The sequence below is a fragment of the Elephas maximus genome, chromosome X, assembly GCF_024166365.1.
Source record: "Elephas maximus indicus isolate mEleMax1 chromosome X, mEleMax1 primary haplotype, whole genome shotgun sequence".
NCBI classification, from domain to species: Eukaryota; Metazoa; Chordata; class Mammalia; order Proboscidea; family Elephantidae; genus Elephas; species Elephas maximus.
Genome location: NC_064846.1, coordinates 159993309 through 160019907, shown reverse-complemented (window position 1 = coordinate 160019907; position 26599 = coordinate 159993309). Strand labels below are relative to the sequence as shown.

Genomic DNA, 26599 nt, shown 5'->3' with positions numbered 1-26599 from the left:
CAGAATAGAATTGCTCCACAGGGTTTCCTTAGCTGTAGCATTTACGGAAGCAGATCACCAGGCCTTTCTTCGATGGAACCACTAGGTGAGTTTGAACTGCCAACCTTTAGGTTGAGCACAAACCATTCCACTACCCAGGGACCAGGATTAGAATAAAGAAGTTTAAGAAGGACAAGAGGATAAGGGACAGAACTTTTAGTAAATGCCTTCTAGCTGCCAGGTGCTGCTCAGGCTATTTACATATGCTCTTTCTTAGTCTCTTCACAAGAGGCCTCACCAGCCTGGTTTTTAGACAGGGCTTTAAACTGATTCATTCAGGTTCGAACCCCTGCTGAAAATTTGCATTTCTAACAAGTTCCCAGGCAATGCTAATACTGCTGGTTAGGAATCAATTCTGAGAACCACTAATAGAGCAGTGGTTCTCAAAATTTATTATATATAAGAATCACCTGGGAACCTGTAGCTTCCAATATAGTCCATCTGGGGTAGAAATGTAAATTCTCAGCAGATGTTCAAACTGGAATGAACTGCTTTTAAGCCCTGTTTGTAGATGAGGAACCTCAGGCTTAAGGAGTTTAATTATCTTGTCAAAATCACATCCCTGGTAACAACAACAACAACAAAAAATGAAGATGAAGCCCATTACACTCAAGTTGATTCCAACTCATAGCGACCCCATAGGACAGGGTGGAACTGCCTCATGGAGTTTCCAAATAATGTCTGGTGTATTCAAACTGCCTTCCTTTTGGTTAGCAGCTGTAGCTCTTAACTACTAGGCCACCAGGGTTTCCAAATTGCTGGTAAGTCATTCTAAATTCAAAGCGTACACTCTTTCCACACCCCACACTGCCTCTCTATCAGAATAGTGGTTCTCAACCAAGGGCAATTTGTCCCCCCTGGGACACGTGGCCACGTCTGGAGACATTTTTGGTTGTCACTCCTGGAAGGGGGTTAAGAGCTACTGGCATCTAATGGGTAGAGGCCAGGGATGCTGCTAAACATCCTACAATGCACATGACAGCCTCTACCACAAAGAATGATCTGGGCCCAATGTCACGTGTGCTGAGGTTGAGAAACTCTGCTCTAAAGTAACAGACTGATTTTTACCAAACATACCATTCTTTCTTTCTACAAACATCTACACTCAAATGAACCCTGCCCGCCATTCAAAGCACACACCTAAGAGGGCCACGTACTTATTCCAACAATGTTCTCATGCTAACAGCACTTTCATAAACTTCTGTATGAAATTTTCTTCAAAGCCCAAGGGATGATCTTTGAAATCTCTTCCATGGCCAGGCGGGTCTATGGTTAGCTAATAAACATGATATTTGGAAAGGATCAGAAGTTGTTACGCAGCAATAGTAACTGCCACAGGCAAGCACCTGCTCCATGCTAGTACTCCTCCAAGTAATACTTACTACATGGTAGGTGTTAGGATCCCTTTTTAAGGATGAAAAACTAATGTTTCAGGAGACTAAGTGGCTTGACTATATCACTAATGTGATGGAGCCAGAATCTGTCCCAGATGTCTTTAAACTGCACATAATTGTACAGACTTCCTATCCCCCTTCTAGGAGTCCTTGGGTAGCGCAATTGGTTAACACGCTTGGCTGCTAACTGAAAGGCTGGAGGTTCCAATCCGCACAGACCGTCTCAGAAGGCCTGGTGATCTACCTCCAAAAATTCAGCCGCCAAAAACCCTGTGGAGCACAATTCTACTCTGACATGTATGGTCGCCATGAGCCTGAGTCGAATTGACGGCGACAAGTTTATGTGCCTTGGAAGTTGACTCAATGTAATTTCAAAGAAAAAAAATCCCTTCTTGACTGGAGAACCCCCAGAGAGTATGACCCCCGGACACCCTTTCAACTCAGTAATGAAGTCACTCCTGAAGTTCACCCTTCATCCATAGACAGGCCCATAAAACAAAAGGAGACTAAATGGGCACACCAGCCCAGGGGCAAGGACGAGAAGGCAGGAGGGGATAGGAAAGCCGGTAACGGGGAACCCAAGGGCAGGAAGGGACAGTGTTGGCATGTCATGGGCTTGGCAACCAATGTCACAAACCAATATGTGTATTAATTGTTTAATGAGAAACGAATTTGCTCTGTAAGCCTTCATCTAAAGCACAATAAAAATAAATTACTCTAAAGCAAAGATGGGACTTTAAGGAGGCAGGGAAACTAGGGTACTGGAAAAAAAAAAAAAAGACCAAACTTACTGGTTTTACAGAGACTGGAGAAACCCCAAGAGTATGGTGCCCGTATACCCTTATAGCTCAGTAATGAAGTCACTCCTGAAGTTCACCCTTCAGTCATAGACAGGCCCATAAAACAAAACTAGACAAAAGGGGCACACCAGCCTAGGGGCAGGGACTAGAAGGCAGGAGGGGATAGGAAAGCTGGTAACAGGGAAGCCAAAGTTGAGAAGGGGAGAGTGTTGAAATGTTGTGGAGTTGTTAACCAGTGTCACAAAACAATGCGTGTACTAGCTGTTTAATGAGGAGCTAGTTTGTTCTGTAACCCTTCATCTAAAGTACAATAATAAAAAATAAATAAAAGAATTCTTAAATTGGTTATATGCGAAAGCGATCACATTTTTTACTTATTGCTTTAAATAAAAAATAAATATAAAAAAAAATCCCTTCCTCCTGCCAACACCAGAATATTCTGAAAAACGGCCCCAAAACCCATTGCTGTCTCATAGCAACTGTAAAGGACAGAGTAGAACCGCCCCATATGGTTTCCAAGGAGCGCCTGGTGGATTCAAACTGCCAAACTTTCAGATAGCAGCCGTAGCTCTTAACCACTACGCCACCAGGGTTTCCCTGAATAATGGCAGCGCTATCAAAATAAATACAGAGCATTGCACGGCCATCAATTTGAAGAGAACAAGTTCATTTGTAAAAGTTCAACTGTATGTGTGTGTACATACATACACATGTGTGTTTATATTTTTAATCCTCATTAATTTCAGGCACACCCCGTAAGCACTCACCTTCATTAGCTCATGGGCCTTCCACTGATGTCAATCAGTCCATGAGGGAGGAGGGACCAAAGGGAGGGAGCAAGAAGGAAGTAGACAGAAAAGGTAGCTATCCTAGTAGCAAGGAGACCAGTGGGTAGGAATGAAGGCAAACTGAACTGGCAAGTCCTTTGAATAAATATTTTTCAAAAGGAAAACATGTATTAATGGCAAGGCCAGTGATAAGGAAAACAAAAAACCTAAAATAAGCTTTTCGCTATAAAAAGTATACATTATGACCTTGAAGTGAAACTACCCCTTCAAGTCACCTTTTAGCTAAATAGGTTATCTCATAAAGCAATGAACATCCCCTTAGAGTACTGTGTTCTTTCAAAAAATCAGCCATATGAGACCAAATGGTCAACAAATACTCTAAGGCATAGATGAGAAGGTTGGGGGGCTGGAAGACTAGGTTAATTGAAACATAAACAACGAGAACAAAAATAATGCGAATGCTGACGCAATGTAAAGAATGTAACCCATGTCAGTCAACAATTTGTGCAAATTGCTTAATTTCACCAAATATACAATGAAATATTATTTTTCAAAATTATGTATTATGAAAGTGGCTTCAATATTCAGCTATCATCTACGGAATTCTCTCATTCTATATGACAAGCCAGGACATATAAAGGGATAGGATTGCAAATGGAAGCCCTTGGCTTGTTTGGTTTGCGTTCCAGGCCAAAAAAAATCTAAACTAAAGCCTGCTGGGAAGAATTTGATTCTATCATGGTATTATGATCAGCAGCTTAGAAAACTAGTATATGCAGAGTACTGTGCTAAAACCTGGAGTTCTAGTCCCAGACCTCTTGCTGACGAACTGTTGTTATACTTTGGGCTCTTGCCTTTCTTTGTTCTTCCTCTCTAAAATAAAGGGTATGGACTAAAGGATGTCTTATAAGTTTGCAGATTTCATGATTCTGTTCCCTGCCAGGAAAACAACAGCCCGTATGTATTCTTTGGCGACATGCTTTTAGGTACCTGAAGACCCAAAAACAGTAAATGTGGGAAGACGGCATCTTTTTGTTACTGCTGACATGTTACAAAGAATGGATATTTATAGAAACACAAATTTAGGCAATGAAATCAGAGTGAACATAAACAGAAGAGACAAAGAAAAGGATGCCAATGGCTACCGTCAAGGTGAGCCCACCATGCCCTCCTGAGGGCAGGTGTCCCTCCAGCAGAATAATGACCTGGTTTGAAGCCCACTGGCTAAGGATGAGGCAACTGATGCAGGCTCTAGAAAAAGCTGTCTCCTTCCAGCCCTTATGGTGTAGGCTGGATTCAGTAGCACTCATCTAATATGCCCCACACCCACCGTTCCAACAGCCCACAAGGCAGCTTTTCTCTCCACAGCTATCCTTAAAACTCATTTAAGCCACAGAATGACACATCAGACAGTCTAATAAATGTGTCGCGCACTCACTTTCATCTCCACTTGCTGAGTAATTCGATGAGTTAAATTTCGCCAGAGTTGCTGCTGGTCTTGAATCAAAGATACAGGAAATAGAAAATGAGCAAGTTCCTACTTTGTGATAGGCAAGTTTTGTTTTGCTTTCCAGCTACAACTTTGGCTTCAATACTCTCTGGACCATCCTTCTGCCTGAGTCCCTGGTCAGAATCTTCCAACTGTGTTAGCGGATCTAACAAAGACCTGTCTGTAACAGCAACAGTAAATAAATATTGCTCACGAAGAACTCCATGCTGTTGAGAGGCAAGCAGATTTAACTGCCCAATGGAAACTTGAAGCAGCTTTGAAGGGCTTGCGCGTGCACTGAAGTGGAAGGTATGAGGGAAATTGGCCAGCTCAAGCCAGCTTTCCTAGTAACACAGAGAACTTGCCATCCAAGTGCCAAACATCATTCATTACCGTCAACCTGTAGAAACTAATTTATGGACATGATTTGCTTCACTTCCTAAGAGTTAAAAGACAAGTGTAATGCAGGAAAATTCAGTATTTGCCCATCACTATTTTCCGCTTTATAGATACAAGCTAACTCCATAAACTACCTTAAAACTATCCTACTGCGACTATGTTGACAGCTGGCCAAGTTAAACCCAGAGCAAAGCGGCGACTGGACCTCATGTATCAACACTGCAATATTCAGAAAATGTCTAGTTTGGTGGAGAAGATGAGGTTCTCAGCATCAAGGACCCTGCTCTGGCCTACAACACAGAGCCATTGTCTCATGGCAATTTGTGTTCTCCAGTTCTGCTCATAAATACGGCAGCCTTCTTTTCTATCGTGCAATGATGTTAACTCTACTTCTTAAACGGGTCCCCCTCAGTCTACAATATCCATCCCTTATCCGTGTACACACGGTACCATTAGCCACGTTTGGCTCCCTCACTTGTGTCTGCTTCACCGGCACTGGATGCTCCCTGAGTGCACCTTGCACGCGAAGAAGTCTTTGCTCGTACTCTGTCCTGTCTACATGTAACGGTCTTGTCACCGTCCCCCTCCCATCCCACACTCTCTCAGGTCCATGGGGTCATTCTTACTAATTCTTCAAAAACCTAGCTCCAAAAACGTCTGAGAAGTGTCTCTAAAACACGCAAGCCAGTGAATTCCTCCCATAACACTTTGGACAAAGCTTCATTACGACATTTATCTCTCTGTGCTGTGAGGATTTATTTACGTGTCAGACCTCACAGCTAGAAGATATGTTCCAAAGACAGACTCCTTGAGGACAAAGACCATACCTTATCCATCTTCATAACCTTGGCATTTAGCACATGACTTGGCACATACTCGAACGTAGAATGAAAGAAGGAAGCAGAATTTAAAAAGTGGCTTGTTTCAAAACCCTAGACATGCGTTGCCATTCTTACCTATTCAGTGCAAATGCATAGTGGAACTTAATATTATGCTGATCAGCCAAGTCACACGTAGGCAGCATTTCCAGTGTCTCTACCAGCTTCACCATCGCGTCATAGTCCTGTTGGCAAGAGATCTCAAGATGAGAAAGGGAGAAATCACAGCTCTTCACAGATTATTCTGAACAGTTATAAATGTGAGATGGCCGTGACATTTAAAGACAGGCCTTTCCTTCCAGGGGGCATTTAGTGAAGTTACCTGTAGCCCTTAGTAGCACAAAAGATCAGAAAACAAGACAGATGAGAGAGAAAAGGACAGAGAAGGAATCCCTATTATCAAAGACCGCACAAGGACCAAATAAAAAGGGTTAAACCTAAAGGCAACAAGAGAGCAAATGAGCAGAGCATTCAGGAAAAGAGCTGTGAGTGAGAATGAGCTGGACATAAATGCCCAAGAAAACTTACCTTTCAAGTAAAGGGAAGTTCCTCCTATTTTGCCAGAGGCAATCGAGTCCATCTAAACCAGGATTTTTCAACCTCAGTACTATCAACATTTGGGCCGGTTCATTCTTACCTCTGGGGGGCTGTTCTGTGCACTGTAGGATGTTGAACGGCATCCTTGGCCTCTACCCACTAACTGCCAGTAGCATTCTCACCCCGACCCCAGTTGTTACAACTAAAAACGTCTCTAGATTTTGCCAAATGTCCTCAGATCGGCAAAATTGCCCCTGGTTGAGAACCCCTGCTCTAAACTACAATAAACTACCCAGGGAAAAATTGCTACCATGTCTGTCTCAGCTGAGTTCCCTGTTAGCAGCCCCACCTGCTACCCTCTCAGCCAGCCTTAGAATCATGGGTACTAGCCAACTCCCTAACAACCAGCTCCAGTTGCCCAGGGGGGCATCCCACCAAAATCCCAGGCCCATCTTGTGGCTCTGCACCTTGATGCTGGTGGCCCACAACATCTTCCAGGAATCTCCTGGCTCACCTAGAGCTTGAGAGTCCCCCATCAATGGAAGGTGATGAAAAGAAGAGATGCATGAAAGCAAGGAGGAGAGGAAGCCAGCAGCTGAAGGGAGCAAAAATTTCAAGAAAAGCTATTCCCATTCTCTTGTTCCTTGGGGTATGCATGAATCATTGCCACAATCCCTAATTGCATCTGCTATTAAAACCAGTTACATGCATTCGTTTATCACTAGGGGCTCAAGTTCCTTAGTTTTTGATTTACCACATTTCTCCAAAATCTAAAAAAACATCAGGTTATGGATGGATATCTCTCACTTAAAGACCTGTGGCCACCAACCTCCAACATGGCTTTGCAGAATTCTGCGGGTAGGGTACAGTATCTGTGTTCCTCCAAAGAGAAGGTAAGCTAGACACCTAAGTGGCTCAATGACATTAAACTTATCCATTGCTGTTGATTCCAACTCACCCTATAGGACAGACTAGACCTGCCTCACAGGGTTTCCAACGAGTGGCTGATGGATTTGAACTGCTGACCTCTTGGTTAGCAGCCAAACACTTAACCACTGCTCCAGCAGGGCCCCGGCATTAAACTTGGAGGGAGAAGATGCCCCATTTCCTTCATGGTACCCTACAAGCCCTGTCTCAAGAACTCTCCAGAAGCCTCTGACACTTGCCTTGGAATAAACATCTGTGTTTCCCTGGGTCCTCTATTTGCCTCTGCTACCTCCTGCTCTCCTTGTCCCTGACAGGTGGTAGTAAACAAAGAAGATGACAAAGATCTAAAGGAAGTGGCATAGCAGAGAGAATAAGAGCGACGATAACAGAGCCACGCTGCCTCAGTTTGAATCCTAACTTCACCAACTGCTCTGTGACCTTGGGCAAGTTACCTTCTTTGTGCCTCACTGTCCTCACTGATACAATGGGGATAATCACAGCATATATCCCAAAGGGTTGGTTAAAAGGATTAGATGGATTAGTATTTGCGAAGTGTTTGAACAATGCCTAGCGTAACATGCATATACTCAGTTAAAGTCTGAGTTCCTTATACTGAGCAGACTTATACACGAGGTCTCCTTGGAGTGGCCTTCTGAATGCATGCCATCCCAGATGTGGCCAAACCCCCTCCAATGTTTCCGCCACAACAGATTCACTGGGTGACAGATGACTTAGCTATGTCTATGAACAGCTGCCTTACTATACACACAGGAAGAGAGAACTTCATAGCAGTAGTTTCTTAGGCGAGGAAGGACTTGGCATATTTGAGCCTCATCTGAACATAGTTCATACCTGGATATCGCGGTAGGACAGCAGTAAATTAATGACGATGTCTGAAGTCAGAACCTCAGTGTTATCCATGCGGAGTTTGATCCGAGCCAGCTCCTTTGCGAGTTCATCACCCTGGTATTTCTCTCTGGCTTTCCGAATGTCATTCAACAAGGTTTCTTTGTAATAAGCACTGGAGAGGGAGACACGAGAACTTCTTGTCACATTACATACACCCAGGTCTACCTACTTCCTTTCGTGGAGCAATCAAACATGGTTCTCACTGAGGTGGCTTATGCTAACACATGGGGGCCGCAGCCCAATCCTGAGACTCCCTGTGCTAGTAAACGGGGGACACTTGCTATTTCGATACTACTTGCTACTTAGATTTATCAAAACTAAGGAGCACGGTGGCACAAACGGGTAAGCGCTTGACTGCTAACTGGAAGGTTGATGGGTCAAACCCACCCAGTGGTGCCTCAGGAAAAAGCCCCCGGTAGTCTACTCCCATAAAGATTACAGACAAGCAAACCCTATGGGGTAGTTGTACTCTGTCAAAGGGGGTCACTATGAGTTGAAATCGACTCAATGGCACCCAAAGACAATCACCAGTAAATGGAGCCTCTGGGTGGTGTAAATGGCTAACGTGGCAGCCCTGAGTTGAAGTCAACTCATAGCAACTGTTAACCAGTAAATAGTTAAAAACAAATCAGTTCATTTGAACCTTGAAAATACTGTTAAAGTTGATCCAATCTGCCTTTGGAAGACACGTGGGACTTGCAACCCAACTCATCTCCTCTGGTATCTTCAAACACACAGAGGGCAAAAAGGTACCTTACCTGACTATCTCTTCCACTAGTAACAGAATATCACCAAGCCAAACAGAACCCCAAAAGCCAAAAACATAGTATAATGAGGACTTCTTTAAAAATTACTTTCTCTATCAGGTGTTCCATGCTCATAATCTCAAAACTTTTCCCAGTGATCGAGAACCTGGCAAAACTAGTCATGGCCTCAAGCAAGGAAGACACACAGAAGCCAGGGGGAAGCTTCTAGACAGCCTCGTCTTTGGCCCCCTCACTCTCCTTGTCATTTTGGACTGTCAGAATGGTTTTATGTAAAGTAAAATATAAAACTTCCTTCTTGTGGGCTGCTCCGTAAGGTTGTCTTCGCTACAGTCTAATGGAAGCAGATCATCAGGTCCTTCTGTGGCGCTGCTGTGGGGTTTGAACCGCCAACCTTGCAGTTAGCAGTTAAGCACAACCGTTTGTGCCACTAAGGGACCTTAGATACTAATGGTGACGTTTAAAAACATTTAAAGCAGCTGAAAACCACACTGGGTCATTGAATTGTGGATGTAGAAACAGTTGCCTAATGTTTGGCTGTGTCTGAACCAAATTAAAAAAAAATTTTTTTTTTAATAACAAACAACAAAAAACCACATTGAAGTATTTTGCCATATCCTCTTAAAGAACCAATGCTAGTATCTGGTACTTGGTTTAAAACCTTTATAAATGACCTATTTTGGTGTCCAGAGGCAGATTTATGATGACCATACCAAAAAAAAAAAAAAAAACCGTTGCCACTGAGTCAACTCCAACTCACAGCGACCATACAGGACAGAGGAGAACTACCCCATAGGGTTCCCAAGGAGTACATGGTGGATTGGAACTGCTGACCTTTTGGTTAGCAACTATAACTCTCAACCACTATGCCACCAGGGTTTCCACAATGACCATAGGTTGACCTAAACATCTTGTCTGTGCACTGCCAAGCACTGTCAATCCATTAAGTAGCTGAAATGATCTAACTATAGGGAACAAAATTAAGTTACTCATTGAGGAAGTAAACTACATGAAATTAGTCTCCAGAAAAGGAGAAACACTAAATGAGAATGAACAGGAACAAATGTTATTTACTTTTACTAAGTATAAATAAACTTGCAGACCGTACACAGCCTGGTCCTAGCCTCAGAAGATGACGATGAAGGGGTGCCCCACAGCAGTGGCATCACTAGGGTTGGTGTCACCCAGTGTGGTAGCTCATGGTGTGACACCCCCCCCAACGGACCTCCTCCCATACCAGACCATGCAGAATCCTTAGTAATGTTTTTGGTACTGTTGGTCATGAATTATAATTCCTGTGTATCACTCCTTCTTTCCCTTTAATTACTACTTCATTCTCAAAAAAGGTATTGATATAGGTTCACGAATACTAATTACCATAATATTGTAGCTATAACACCAGAAAATTTGACAAAATCAGCAACTATAACAAAACAGCAGCAATGAAACCACAGCGTGTGCTTATAGCGTGTGCAGAGGAAACCACCTGATTCGAAGCATCGTTGTACTTGAGTAATAACGACCGCTATGACTGGAGTGCATCAGAGGGTTCTAAGAGTAAATTACCATAGTCTTAGCCTTGTTTGATACATGTAAGCTGGGCTTATGAAAAATGTTTTTGTTGTTATAACTAACTACAGGGATATTTTTATTAAAAAATAATAAATTTCTCATCCCATCCAGAGCAACAGAGAATGATGAAAACCAAAGACACAAGAAAAATATTAGCCCAAAGGACTAAAGGACCACGTGAAGCAGAGACTCCACCAGCCTGAGACCAGAAGAACTAATGGTGCCAGGCTACCACCACCAGTGGCTCTGACAGGGATCACAACAGAGTCCCAGACAGAAAGAGAAAGATGTAAAACAGAATTCAAATTCATGAGAAAAGATCACTTACTGCTCTGACAGAGTCTGGAGGAACCCCTGAAACTACAGCCTCTGGACACTGCTAACCCAGAAGTGAAACCATTCCCACAGCCCAGTTTTCAGACAAAGATTAAACAGGCCTATAAAACAAAAAATAACACACGTGAAGAACGTGCTTCTTAGTTCAATCAAATATATGAGACCAAATGGGGAACTCCTGTTCAAAAGCAAGATGAGAAAGAAGCGACAGGAGCTGACTGAATGGACATAGGGAACCTGGGGTGGAAAGGGCGAGCGTGCTAACGCATTGTAGGGATTGCAACCAACGTCACGAAACAATATGTGTATAAATTTCTGAATGAGAAATTAACTTGAGCTGTAAGCTTTCCCCGAAATCACAATAAAACTAAAGTAACAATAAAATTCTGCTGAAACACTGCACAAAAATTCTGGACAGTCATTTTGGTATCACCCCGTCAGTGCCACCCGCTGTGGTCTGCATCCCCCACACGATCCCTAGTGACACCACTGCCCCACGGGAGGGTTCTGATATAAAAATACCAATGCATTGCTGTCATTGATTCTTTCCTTCTTTGTCTATTGCTTCTCATCCCAATGATGAGCAAATTAGCAGATCCTGCCAGGTGTTTAAAGTTTGATCACTAATCCCATGAGCCATTAAGTTGGGCAACAGCTGCTGCATTTGGTGGACAATAAAGGTATCAAAGCTATTAAAGTGTTATTAGTTTAGCCTGACAAGTAAAAAGTTATGCTATAGTTTAACCTTGTTTTCATGAGTAATTCTGAAAAATAGTTTTAATAAGCTAGGAACCACTAATAAGTACAGTAACTTATAAGTAAATCAACCCAATACTAAAGTAAGCATCGCTCAGGGACATCAGATATGTAATAAACACATGGCCATTGCTCCTTATGGTAAGCAGGGAAGATGTTGCTAATCAATGTGAACTTGGAAATGGCTTCCAAATCCTTTCAGCCACCCAGGGCTCCTTTATCATCTATCAGAATCAGCATTTGAGCTTAAAATCTACAGACCAACCCTGTTTAAAAAAAAAAAAAAAGCCCTACTCATGGACACCCATGTGTTTCTCAGTAGAAACTGCACATAGGGTTTTCAATAGCTGCGATCTTTTAGATGTAGATCCAGGACTTTCTACCAAGACACCTCTAGGTTAGTAGCCCAGTACTTAATTGTTTTTGAGACCCAGGGACTCCACACTTAACCAAAAACCAAACCTGTTGCCGTTAAGTCGAGTCGATTCTGACTCACGGCAACCCCATATGTTCAAAGTAGAACTGCTCCATAGGGTTTTCAAGGCTGTTAGCTTTCAGAAGCAGATCACCAGGCCTCCCTTTCAAGGCATCTGAGTGGGGTTGGAACTACCAGCCTTTCGGCTAGTAGTCAAACACAACTGTTTGAGCCACCCAGAGATTCCCTATCCCTGTTAGGCATGTTTTAAACCACAAGCCCAATGTACCCTCTCACATTATCAGACATCTGCCAGTTCATGGGGTAGGAATACGCCAACAGGTCTTTCAAGTCCTTTCAAATTAAACCAAAGTCCAAAGAGTTGTTTTCCTACCAATAACATCCATAAGAAACAAACGTGCATTTCTCGCAAAGACCTGACTTACCTGCAGATTCAAGCCAGCCTACACCTCCTTTCTCAGACCTGAAAACATGGTATTGGGAGAGCTCTCTCTCTAAATTTCACTAAAATGTTAGTTCTGCAATCAGAGAATACTTAGCAAGAGGAGGCCAAGTGAGGTTTTCCTGGAATGTGCTACCAAACATCCCGTTTGCTTTCAATGTTCCATGTGACCACACGCATCTGGGATTCCAGTCTTATTTTCCCTTTACCTTCGGTAGAAGAAATTCTCAAGTATATGTTATGGGACTGAAAAAGACAGTGCACCGTTAACAAGTGTGTTGTTATTGTATTGCCTGGAGTCAATTTTCAACTCATGAACCAAAAAACCCAACCTGTTGCTGTTCAGTTGATTCCAATTCATAGCGACCCTATAGGACAGAGTAGAACTGGCCCACACAGTTTCCAAGGAGCAGCTGGTGGATTCAGACTGCTGACCTTTTGGTTAGCAGTCTGAGCTTTAGAACTGCCCCATAGGGTTTTCTAGACTATAATTTTTATGAAAGTAGATTGCAAGGTCTTTCTCCCATGGAGCTGCTGGGTGAGTTTCCAACCGCCAACATTTTGGTTAGCAGCTGAGTGCTTAAGTGTTGCACCATCGGGACTCCTTAACCAAGTGAGTACCTCATGCAAATACTACGATATTAACACTCCACGATAAGGGTGCTACAATTTGGGTCAAACCTTAACGTGTGGAACTTTAAATTTCTTCCTAAATTCCTTCTGCCAATTATTCAGATTTTCATTTGTTTTAGAAGGACAAATTCTTCTTGTGACATGACCGCAGGAGTAAATCCTGTAAATTGGCTGCAAGTAAAAACAACTGAATTCTCTGGTTAAGTAGATTCATTTTTTTTTTTTTGCCCTTAGCTTTAAAATAAGAAAAAGATTTTTAAAAATTTGATTCTAGAAAAATATATATAACAAAACACTTGCCATTTTATGTGCACAATTCAGGGACGTTAATTACTTTTACTCCCTTGTGTAGCTATCACCATACCCATTTCCAAGGGACAGAGTGAGAACACTTTAAGGTACAGTTTCTTGAACACAGAGGCTCCAAGCAGTGAGCTGACTTTTACAAGGCTTCACAACAAGAACTGCCTGACCAAGGACTCCCACTGTATCCACTTCTAAATCAGCATCACACAATTACCAACATAAATCTAAAAAGAACTTACCACGGTACATCCTAAGAACCTCAGCAACTGAGGAGGGGTTAAATTAGGCCCAGAAACTATGCTAAAACAGGAAATCTTCAAGGTGAAAGAGATGAATTTCCCAAGGTCACACAGGAGGCAGCCTAATCCTGGCCTCCTACCTACCTCCACGTCCACTCTCTTTTGGCTACAGTTCAGTGGCCCAATTCAGTGAGGAGTGAGGGGCCATGAGGAGCCCTGGTGGTGGAGTGGTCAAGAGCTTGGCTACTAACCAAAAGGTTGGCAGTTCAACTTCCCCAGCTGCTCCTTGAAAACCCTGTGTGGCAATTCTACTCTGTCCTATAGGATTGCTATGAGTCAGAATTGACTCGACAGCAATGGGGGGAGGGGCAACGAAGGACTGCAGTATGACTTAAAAATAATTGGCCGAACATATACCACTTCATCCTATTAGTAGAATAGCAATTAATAAGGAAAAAGAAACAACAGGTGCTGACAAACTTGTGGAGAAACTGGAACCCTCAGCCATTGCCAGTGGGAATGTAAAATACTACAGCCACTGTGGAAAACAGATTAGCAGTTCCTCAAAAAGCTGAACATAGAATTACCATATATGACCAGCATTTCCACTCCTAGGCATATACTCAGGAGTAGCGGAGGCAAGAACACAAAGAGAAACCCGTACAACAGTGTTCATTGCAGTACTCACAACAACCAAAAGGCACAAAATCTGAGTGTCCGTCAACAGGTGAATGGATAAACAGAATGTAGTATAGGCATACAATGGAATTTCACACCGCCACAAGAGAAATGAAGTCCTGAAGCGTGCCACAACATGGAGGAATCTGAAAAACACCACGCTGAGCAAACTAAGTCAGGGGAAAAGGATACTGTATGATCTCACTTATATGAAATAAGCAAATATATAGAAACTGAAGATTATTAGTCATTACCAGGGATGGGAGGAAGGGGGAGCTTTTACTTAGGGGTCACTCAGTTTGTCAGTGGTGACGGGATGATTTTAGAAAAGGACAGTGAGAATGGCTTCACGACTTGAAGAATATATCGATGTTACTGAATTGTACATGTAGGAATTATTGAAATGGCTGTATTTGTTTATGTAGATCTTGACCAGAATAAAAGCAAAAAAAAAATTTGGTCCTAGGTATATACCCAAAAGGACTGAAAGCAGGAACGCAAATGGACACTTATACACAAATATTCACAAGAACACTATTCTTAATAGGTGAAAGTTGGAAACAAACCAAGTACCCATCAACAGATGACTGGATAAACAGAATGTGGTACCTACATAAACAGAATAAAACTCAGCCATAAAGAGAAATGAAGTCTTGATATATACCACAACATGGATAAAAGCCTTAAAAACATTCTGCTGAGCGAAATCAGTTATGAAAAGATAAATATTATATGAAATATCCAGAATGGACAAATATGTGGAGACCAAAGCTTAATAGTGGTTACCATGGGTAGGCGGGAGGGGGAAAGAGCAGCCACTGCTTAGTGGGCAGAGACTTACTGTTAATGGTGAAGGAATAACTGGGAATGTCGCTAAATTGTACATATAAAAATGAACTGACAGGTATTTTGTATTATACATTTTAAAAACAATTAAAAAAGATATTGGCCGGAGTTCCCCATTCTCAGGGCACTCTGGTCACTTGAGGAATAGCACCACCATGAACATGAAAAGAAACCTGTGGCAAGGCTCCAGGGGATGCTGGTTCCTGATGGGAATTACCATGAGGTTACGTGGATGTCCTTGAGGAGGCTAATGAACCTGTCCACCAGGGGCACACACAGTGGGCCTAGGACGGTGTCCCGGTTGGGATGCACGTACTCCGACGCACGCCTCTGGGCATCGCTCTCACAGCAAAAATAATCCTTGCCTGGCGTCACAATGTACGGGATGAAATAATAATTTCCACTAGATGCCTGGAAAAAAAGAAAGAAAAGTGTTTCAGAAAGTAATTGATGCAGAAGTACAGCTGTGGTTTTGGGCAGACGGGACCCTGATGGAAATGATGCCTGAGTTGATGACCTACGTTGCAAAATCATTATATATCCATTAGGCTACAAAAACACCGCACGTCTGTCAGTCTGTCATATTGTGGTGGCTTGCGTGTTGCTGTGTTGCTGGAAACTATGCCACCAGTATTTCAAATACCAGCAGGGTCACCCAAGTGGACAGGTTTCAGCTGAGCTTCCAGCCTAAAATAGACTAGGAAGACCCCTAAAAAAAATTGGCCAGTGAAAACCTTATGACTAGCAGAGGGACATTGTCTGACATACTGTCAGAAGATGAGGCCTCTCAGGTTGGAAGATACTCAAAGTACGACTGGGGAACGGCTGCCTCCTCAAAGTAGAGTCAAACTTAAAGACGGACTCCAGCTTTCGGGGACCTTCATTTGCTTAGGTGGTACAACTCAAAACAAGAAAAAGCAGCTGCAAACATCTGTTAATAACAGGAAAGTACCACGTATGAACTATAAATCTAGAGAAATTGGAAGCTGTCAAAACTGAAATGGAATGCATAAACATCAACATCCTGGGCATTAGTGAGCTGAAATGGACTGGTATTGGCCATTTTGAATGGGACAATCACATGGTCTACTGTGCCAGGAATGACAAATTTAAGAGAAACAGTGTCACATTCACTGTCAAAAAGATTTCAAGCTCTATCCTGAAGTACAATGCTATCAGTAATAGGATCATATCCCTATGTCTATAAGGAAGACCAGTTAATATGGCTTTTATTCAAATTTATACAGCAACCACTAATACTAAAGATGAAGAAATTGAGGATTTTTTATCAACTTCTGCAGTATGAAATTGATCAAGCATGCAATCAAGATGCATTGATAATTATTGGTGACTGGAACGCAAAAGTTGGAAACAGAAGGAGGATCAGTAGTTGGAAAACATGGTTTGGTGACAGAAATGACGTCAGAGATCACACAATAGAACTTTCCAAGACCAACGACCTGTTCACTGGAAATACTTTTTCAACAACATAAACAGCAACTGTACACATGGACCTCACCAAATGGAACCCACAGGAATCAAATCAGCTACATCTGTGGAAAAAGACAATGGATAAGCTCAATGTCCTCAGTCAGAACAAGGTCAGGGGCCAAATGAGGAACACACCATCAATTGTACAAATGCAAGTTCAGGGTGAAGTTGAAGAAAATTAAATCAAGTCCACAAGAGCCAAAGTACTATCTTAGCATATCCCACCTGAATTTAGAGACCATCTCAAGGATAGATTTGAGGCAGTGAACACTAATGACTGAAGAACAGATGAGTTGTGGGATGATATCAAGAACATCATACACAACAAAAGTAAAAAGGTCATTAAAAAGATAGGGGGGAAAAAGGCTAAAATGGATGCCAGGAGAGACTCTAAAACTTGCTCTTGAAAGCAGAGTAGCCAAAAAGAAAAGACCAGACTTGCTGGCCTAACAGAGACTGGAGAAACCCTAAGAGTATGGCCCCCAGTGACTCAGCTCAGTAATGAGGCCACTCCTGAGGTTCACCCTTCAGCCAAAGATTGAACAGGCCCATGGAAGAAAACAAGGCTGAAGGGGCACACCAGCCCTGGGGCAGGGACTGGAAGGCAGGAGGGAATAGGAAAGCTGGTAATAGGAACCCAGGGTTGAGAGGGGAGAGTGCTGACATGTCCTGGGGTTGTTAAACAATGTCATAGAACAATGTGTATACTAACTCTTTGATGAGAAACTAGTTCTGTAAACATTCATCTAAAGTGCAATAAAAAATAAAAAACTAGAACACACACACATGATAAAAATAGAGTAGCTAAAGCAAAAACAAAATGATTAAGTAAAAGAGCTAGACAAAGTACTACAATGAAATGTGCAATACTTGGAGTTAGGAAGCCAAAAGGGAACAACACACTTGGCATTTCTCGAGCAGAAAGAACTCGAGTTTCAATACCGAAGGATTCTACAGGGAAAATATTAAATGATGTAGTAAACATCAAAAGAAGATGGAAGAAATACAGTCACTGTATAAAAATGAATTGGTCGACATTCAAATATTTCAGGAGATAGCATATGATCAAGAACCAATGATGCTGAAGGAACAGGTCCAAGCTGCACTGAAGGCATTGGCGAAAAACAAGGCTCAAGGACCGCCCTGAGAGGGAACACAACAGAGAATCCCTGATGGAGCAGGAGAAAAGTGGGATGCAGAACTCAAATTCTAGTAAAAAGACCAGACTTAATGGTCTGACTGAGATGGGAGGAACCCCAGAAGACATGGCCCCCGAACTCTGTTAACCCACAACTAAAACCATTCCCGAAGCTGCCAACTCTTCATAGATTAGACTGGACTATAAGACATAAAATGATACTCATGAAGAGTGTGCTTCTTAGTTCAAGTAGATACACGAGACTAAATGGGTAGTTCCTGTCCGGAGGCGAGATGAAAAAGCAGAAAGGAATAGGAGCTGGTTGAATGGACACGGGAAACCTGGGGTGGAAAGGGGGCATGTGCGGTCACATGATAGGGACAGCAACCAGGGTCACATAACAATGTGTGTATAAATTTTTTTATGAGAACTTGAGCTGTAAACTTTCACTTAAAGCACAACTGAAAAAAAAAAAGTCTCCAGGAATTGATGGAATACCAACTGAGATGTTTCAACAAACAGATGCAAAGCTAAAAGTGCTCACTCATCTATGTGAAGAAATTTGGAAGACAGCTACCTTGCCAACCAATTGTAAGAGATCCACATACATGCTTATTCCAAAGGAAGGTGATCTAACGGAATGCAGAAACTATCATTAATATCACACACAAGTAAAATTTTGCTAAAGAAAATTTTAAAAATGGCTGCAGCACTACATCAACAGGGAACTGCCAGAAGCTCAAGCCAGATTCAGAGGAATATATAGAACCAGGGACACCATTGCTGATATCAGATGGATCCTGGCTGAAAGCAAAGAATACCAAAAAGATGTTTACCTGTGTTTTATTGAATGTGCAAAAGCATTCAACTGTGTGGATCATAACAAATTATGGATAACTTTACAAAGAATGAGAATTCCAGAGCGCTTGTGTTCATGCGGAAACCGTACATAGACCAAGAGGCAGTCGTTCAGATAGAAAAACGGGATACTGAGTGGTTCAAACTCAGGAAAGGTGTGCACCAAAGTCGTATCTGTTCACCATACTTATTCCGACTCAATGTGATCCTAGAGCACAGAGCAGAACTACCCCGTGAAGTTTCCAAGGCTGTAAATGTTCACAGATCTTTTTCCCAAGGAGCAGGTGGTGAGTTCGAATTGCCAACCTTTCAGTTAGCAGCCAAGCGCTTAACCATTGTGCCACCAGGGCTCCTTAATACTCAGGTAAAACTATCTTTTTTCTAAGGGGTAATTGTAGCTTGGCTACTAATCGTGATGATCTTCAAAGAGCATTCAAGGGGTGCTCAATTTCAAGCTTATCTAGAGGATTAAAATTCATTCTTACCATTACATTCGATCTTTGGTCTACACTGCCTCTGTGAAAAAGAGGATTTTGACAAATTTATGTTACGTGCTGTCACGGATGCTGGCTCAAGTGGCAAAGCCATGGCAGCAGAGGCTGGTGAAGGCTTCTCTCCACAGCTAGAAGCTCTGACCCTCTGAGGACCGTTTAGCCCGTTAAGAGAAAACTGAGCAAGAAAGAGAGGGATTCCATGAACACTGAAACCAGCTGAGCAAGTTTAATGAACAGGACTAGGGAGATGGCAGGAATCTTGGGAAAGGAAAAACACCTCCACTGAGAAAATCTTCTAAGTAAATGCTCCAAAAAAATTTTTTTATTGCACTTTAAGTTTACAAATCAAGTGAGTCTCTCATACAAATTTATATACACCTTGCTATGTACTACTCCTAGTTGCTCTCCCCCTAATGAGACAGCACACTCCTTCTCTCCATCCTGTATTCCCCATGCCCATTCAAAGCCAGCTTCTGTCCCCCTCTGCCTTCTCATCTCACCTCCAGACAGGAACTGTCCACATAGTCTCGTGTGTCTACTTGATCCAGGAAGCTCATTCTTCACCGGTATCATTTTCTATCTTAATAGTCCAGCGCAATCCCTGTCTGAAGAGCTGGCTTGGGGAATGGTTCCAGTCTTGGGCCAACAGAAGGTCTGAGGGCTATGACCTCCAGGGTCCTTCCAGCTCTCAGTCAGACCACTCAGTCTGGTCTTTTTATGAGAATTTGGGGTCTGCATCCCACTGCTCTCCTGCTTCATGAGGGATTCTCTGTTGTGTTCCCTGTCAGGGTACTCACAGGTTGTAGCCAGGCACCATCTAGTTCTTCTGGTCTCAGGCTGATGTAGTCTCTGGTTTATGTGGCCCTTTCTGTCTCTTGGGTCATAATTACCTTGTGTCTTTGGTGTTCTTCATTCTCCTTTGCTCCAGGTGGGTTGTGAATATTCCAAAATTTGACGGAACGAAATTAGGACTAATGACTAAATTTTAAAAAGCGATTCATGAATTACAAAATGAAAGCAGAGGCTTTTGAATGCATTACTTTTGTTCTTTTTTTTAAATCTATTTTGTTGTTGAGAATCTACACAGAAAAACACAACAGCAGTTCAACCATTTCTAATGTACAATTCAGTAACAGCAAATACATTCTTCTGAGTTGTACAACCACTCACCCTCCTTTTCTGAGTTGTTCCTCCCCCATTAACAGACTCACTGTCCCCTAAGATTCCTATCTAATCTTTCAAGTTGCTCTTGTCAGTTTGATCTCATATAGTTCTTAAAAGAGCATAATGCTTAAGGCAGACATTTTTCACTAGCTAAGCTAAACTATTGTTTGGAGCCCTGGTGGCACAGTGGTTAAGAGCTTAGCTGCTAACCAAAAGGTCAGCAGTTGGAATCCACAAGCCACTCCTTGGAAACTCTATGGGGGAATTCTACTCTTGTCTTACAAGGTTGCTATGGGTCAGAATTGACTCAAAGACAACAGGTTTTTTGATTTTGTGTTTTTAATTGTTTGTAAGAAAGACTTCAGGGGACATTTTTGGTTTAAGGCTTAAAGATTATCTCAGGGCAATAGTTTCAGAAGTTCATCCAACCTTCACGGCTCCAGGAAATCTGGAGTCCGTAAGATTTGAAATTCTGTTCTGCATTTCCCCCTTTCGATCAGGATTGTTCTACAGAATCTTTGATCAAAATGTTCAGTAATGGTAGCCAGGCATCATCCAGTTCTGGTCTCACGGCAAAGGAGGCAGTTGTTCGTGGAGGAAATTAGCCACACATTCTATATCCTCCCCCCTATTCCTGACTCTCCTTCCTGTATTGCTCCAGGTGAACAGAGGCCAATTGTTGTGCTTAGATGGCCAATTTCAAGCTTTTAGGACCCCAAGCAGTACACAACAATACTAGCAGGTAGAACAGAAGCACTAAAAATTAGGCCAATGAACTGGAATGTCCCATGAAACCATGACCCTAGTCCTCCAATCAAGAAACCAAATCCCATGAAGTGTTTGGTTGTATATAAGCAGCCTCGGCAGCTACTTTTTTAAATTGTTGTAACTATATCACAGAACTTCTGCCAATTCAACTTTTTACAGGTGTACAACTTACGGACAGCAATTACAATAATTAGCTGTGCAACCCTACCCTTAACCAATGTGATAGTTCCATCACCATTAACCCTGCTGTTTCCCCTCCCTCCTGCCCCTGATAACCACTAATAAAGTGAGGTCATACAATATTTGTCCTTTTGTGATTGACTTATTTTACTCAGCTTGATGTTTTCCAGCTGCATCCATCCATAACACGTATCAAGACTATCACTTTTATTCTTACAAAGAAAAAGGGACCCAAACATCTTTAAGTGATAGAACACATTCAGACATTTTTTGGTGGGGAGACCAGAAATGAAAAAGAAAAAACATTGATTAGCATAATACATGTTCAAGAGTGAACTAGGATCAGATATTCTAATTGGTACATTTAGAAATGGAAATATCTGGAGAAATTAGCTCATTAAAATAAATTTAGCAATGGCAGCATAGTTTCCTACATAAAGAGGCATTAGAACCAGTATGCTAACCACATTAATATGTAAACCCTTATTCTAAACACCCTCTCCAAATATTTCCAAAAGGATGATTCCGATACAGTAAGTAAGGGCAGAGTCAAAACCACTGAGCCCTCCTGCTAACTTGGCCAAGTGGAATTTCCAGAATCATTACTATCTACAAATGTCACCACCATGAAAAGAATGTCCTATTATATCACTGGGTTAAGGCATAGGTACAGGTTAAAAAAGTTCTCATTGTAAAAGTGCAATTATAGTCTTAACATCATACTTTTTAAGAGCTCCCTAACACTATACCTAAAAGGAGCCCTGGTGGCACAATGGTTAAGCACTCGGCTGATAACCAAAAGGTTGGCAGTTTGATCCCACCAGCAGCTAAATGGGAGAAAAGACCTAGTGATCTCTTCTGTAAAGATTACATACAGCCTGGGAAACCCTATGGGGCAATTCTACTCCATCTCTGTCTATGGGGTCACATGAGTCAAAATCGACTTGATGGCATACAGCGACCACAAAACTCTTACTCTATCTGGTAAATATGTATAGTATACTTAACCATTCTCCTATTGTCTGACTTTGTTTTGAAAATTTCCTTACTGTAAATAACACTAAGATGAACATCTTTGTGCATCTGTTATCTTTCTTTATACTGTGGTCTTAAGGACAGCTTCCTCGGAGTGAAATTACTAGAGCAAGTTTAAGGTTCTTGATATGTGTGGCCAAATTGCTTTCAAAAAAGGATAAAGCAATTTACATTTCCACTAGCAGAACGTGAGGGCATGCCTATTTTATCATCCTCTGGCAGAACTAGGTAGTGTTTCATTATTCACATTTGCTAAGTTAGGTGAAAAAGAAATACCTTACCAACACTGTAACAGGAAGTCAGTACGATCTCAATTCAAGCATAGCAAGGTGGAAAGAATTCAGAGGAGCCAAGGACTGAATCCTAGCTCTGCCCCATAGTAGATGGATGACCCTGGAAAATGTACTGGTCTACATAAACTTCAGTTTTCTCATCTTTAAAATGGGGTTAATACCATCTCTATAGGGCAGTTCTACTCTGTCCTGTAGGGTCGCTATGAGTCGGAATCGACTCGACAGCGCTGGGTGTTCTTTTTTTTTTTTTACCTCATAAGATGGTGGAGGCTTGAATGTTGCTATTTGTATAAAATGCTTTACACACAGTAGGTATTCGAGAAATAGCTATGTGTATTAGCTCTAAGGAGCCCTGATGGCACTGTGGTTAAAGCACTCAGCTGCCAACTGAAAGGTTGACTATTTGAACCCGCTAGCTGCTCTGTGGGAGAAAGATGTGGCAGTCTGCTTCCATAAAGATTACAGCCTTGGAAAACCTATGGGGCAGGTTCTACTCTGTACTATAGGGTCATTATGAGTCAGAATCTACTTGATGGCAATTGGTATTTGTCAATACCTCTCGATCAAACTGAGGGTTCAATTCATTCTTGGGGGTCCATGAACTTGAATGAGAAAAAAAAAATTACATCTTTATTATCATTTGCCTTTCACTGAAATAATACTTCCTTCTATTAAGGATGTAGGTTATCACATCAGTTAAATTAGCCAACAGCTTCTATAAAGATTACAGCCAAGAAAACCCCATGGAGCAGTAACAGATGGGGTCATCATGAGGCAGGGCCTATTGACAGCAGCTTTTTTAAATAACATCTTGTAATGCAAATGGGGTATAAATCCTTAGTGAAAAAATGAAACTAAAGAGCCCAAGAGATTGTTTCCAAAAAAAACTTTAGGGAGCAAATGAACTAACACGGGGCAATAATCTTTTTAAAAAATTATTCAACATGCCCATGTTTGACAAAGTCAACTTATTAAGAAAGAAAATCCAGTTGGATGCCACTCAAAAAAAAAATTACAAAATCTAAGCCTAGCAATAGAGAATTCTTTGTCTAGCCCGTTAAAGGAGAATTTTTTAATCAGCACACATGCACATCCAGGGAAAGGCAGGGGTTTTCTTTATTTTTAATGTCAATGTAAATAAAAACCTATTGTCATGTCGATTCCAACTCACAGCCACCCTACAGGACAGAGTAGAACTGCCTCATAGGGTTTCCAAGGCTGTAACCTTAAACCTTTGCCGAAGCAGACTGACACATCTTTCTCCAGCAGACCGGCTGGGGGGTTCGAATAGCTGACTTTTAGCTAGCAGCTGAGTGCTTAACCACTGTGCCACCAGGGCTCTTTTAAGGCAAATAGCATTCTATACTACTGTTTTTCTAACTTACCTGGTGGGTGGTATAGATGGCTAAGCACTGAGCTACCAGGGAAAAGGTTGGCTGTTCAAATTCACCCACAGGCACTTCAGAAGAAAGGCCTGGCAATCCACTTTGGAAAAAATCAGCCATTGAAAACCCTCTGGAGCACTGTTCTACTGAAACACATGGGGCTGCCATGAGATGAAATCGGGTCAACTGCAACTGGTTCGCTTGTAAACTTTGGAAAGAGGAACAAATATACAGAAGCTGAATGACAATCTCAACTAGAAAACCAGGCTATCGAGTCAGTTAAAGGTAAATGAAGCTATCCCTGGCTGGAAACATGCCATGTGGTGCCAACTGAGCTAGTATCATAGTTCATTGGCTTTGTCCAAACAACTGCCGTGGCCACCATAAATCACAGAATTACTTTAGAGCTGGCACAAATCTCAGAAATCACCTGAGTAACCTTCCTCATTTTATAGAGGAGGAAACAGAGCCAGCAATGTTAACCAACTGGCCATGACACGCATACGTGTGCGTGCACGGAGTCCCTGGGTGGTCCAAAGAAGAACCCTGTTGGCACAGTGGTTAAGTAAAGATTACAGCCTTGGAAACCCTACAGGGCAGGTCTACCCAGTCCTACAGGGTTGCTATGAGTTGGAAGCAACTAGACAACGATAAGTTTTTGTTTTTGGGGTAGCGCAAATGGCTAACATGCTCGGCTGCTAATGGAAAGGTTAGAGGTTCAAGTCCACCCAGAGGTGCCTCAGAAATAAGGCCTAGCAATCTACTCCGGGAAAATTAGCCATTGAAAACCCTATGGAAAACAGTTTTACTCTGATACACATGGGGTCACCTTGAGTTGAAACTGACTCCATGGAAACTAGTTTTATATATACACATATACATATATATGTACACAGACACATACATATACATACGTGGTGGTTGTTAGAGGCCATCGAGTCCATTTTTGACTCATAGCAATCCCATGTGACAGAGAAGAACTACCCCATAGGGTTTCCTAGGCCATAATCTTTAAGGGAGCAGATCATCAGGTCTCTCTCCTATGGGGCCACTGGGTGTGCTTGAAATGCAAATCTTTTGGTTAGCAGCAGACTGCTTAGAATTCGCTCCACCAGGGCTCCTCTACACATACACATGCATGTTTAGATACACACAAATGAAGACACACGCACATACGAGATACATACATGTATATAAGAGGGAGATGTTGGGAGCAATTGTCTCACAAGACTGTAGTGGCTGCCATGTCCAAAATCCATATACCAGGTAGGCTGAAAGCTCCCAGGATTATGTGTGTTATAGTATTCGGGCAGAATCCTTCTCTTGGGAGCCTCAGTTTTTGCTCCTAAGGCCTTCAACTGACTAGATGAGGCTCACCCACATTACTGAGGGTAATCAACTTTACTTAGTGTCAACCGATGATAAATGTTAATCACATCAACAAAACTCCTCCACAGCAACAACTAGTGTTTGACGGAACAATGGGCAGCAAAACCTAGCCAAGTTAACAAGAAAAATGAATCATCACATCCTCCCCTCCCTTCCCAGGATTCTTGTCATTGTCACTTTAGCTTGATTTCAAAATACTCTTAAATAAACAAAACTGTGATACATAAAACAAAATGTAAACTGCATCTCCAAAAAAAAAAAAAAAAGAAGTTAAGAAAAATCCAGATGGGTGTCATGGGATACCAAAGGCTTACTCAGTTGATAGGCAGAATTACTGTATTTGTTTCGCAAATAATGCATGCCTTCTATGTGTTTGCCAAGCACCCCCCCCCGGTTATTTTCATATGTATCCTATGCTAATTTTTTACAGCAACATATTAAAAATGGCATATCTTGGCATTTATGAAATGAAAACAGCTCGCAGTGAGGAGGGGCATCTGGCAAACAAATGTAGAAGAGCGTTATTTGCGTAAAAATATGGTAAATGGTTTTAATTTAGTCCAACACCAGCCCTGTGATATTCAACATTACCCCTGTGTTATCCAAGAAGTACATGCATACAGAGAAAAGTTTTGTGGTCCCACCTCCAGACTACTCCAAATTAAAAGACAACAAGAACACAGGCATGCAGAAAGAAATACAAGAAAGAGTTGAACAGAATTTAAGATGAGGCAGCGATAATAAAAAATAGGCACACAAATCAAATAAACAATCAAATAAAGAGAAGGGATTTTTACAGAAATCATGTTCTGTGTGGGAAATGAAATTCTCCCTCTCCATCTACTATGGGACATATCTTTCTTGTTTGAAACTGAGTCTTCACTAATAAAAGTGTTAAAAATCTTGAGTGTGAACTTAGAACACTCAAGGGATGTAGAAAGGAGAGAAGAGATGTAATTGTCCTTTTGTAAATGTAAATAACCCCTACAGGGTCCCCAGGCAATCTCTACCATCTTTGATAAATGTGGATCTCAAGCCAGAGCAAAGTGTAGGACTGAGTCAGGTAGGAGAGAAAGATGAGAAATTCTGTTACCCTGAACTCTAGGCTTAAACATGCTTGTAAACCAGGCAAACAACTTCCAATATTACAGGCATTGCCCCAAATAGTGCCAAGGTCTGTTTCTTAAAGAACTTACAATTTATAGGCCATTTTGGTGGGAACAGTAAGTGTCTCTT

At 41.9% G+C, this 26599-nt stretch overlaps 1 protein-coding gene across 1 annotated transcript in view; it reads right to left on the bottom strand.

Annotated features, from left to right (window-relative positions):
* Positions 1 to 26599, bottom strand: part of MAP3K15 (mitogen-activated protein kinase kinase kinase 15) — a 146342-nt gene that overhangs the window by 93137 nt on the left and 26606 nt on the right. Inside the window, exons 4-6 of the mRNA XM_049871562.1 lie at positions 15386 to 15579; positions 8104 to 8272; positions 5866 to 5972 (exon numbers count right to left, since the gene is read on the bottom strand). Of these exons, the coding sequence (XP_049727519.1) occupies positions 5866 to 5972; positions 8104 to 8272; positions 15386 to 15579 (470 nt within the window). The remainder of the gene's footprint in view (positions 1 to 5865; positions 5973 to 8103; positions 8273 to 15385; positions 15580 to 26599) is intronic.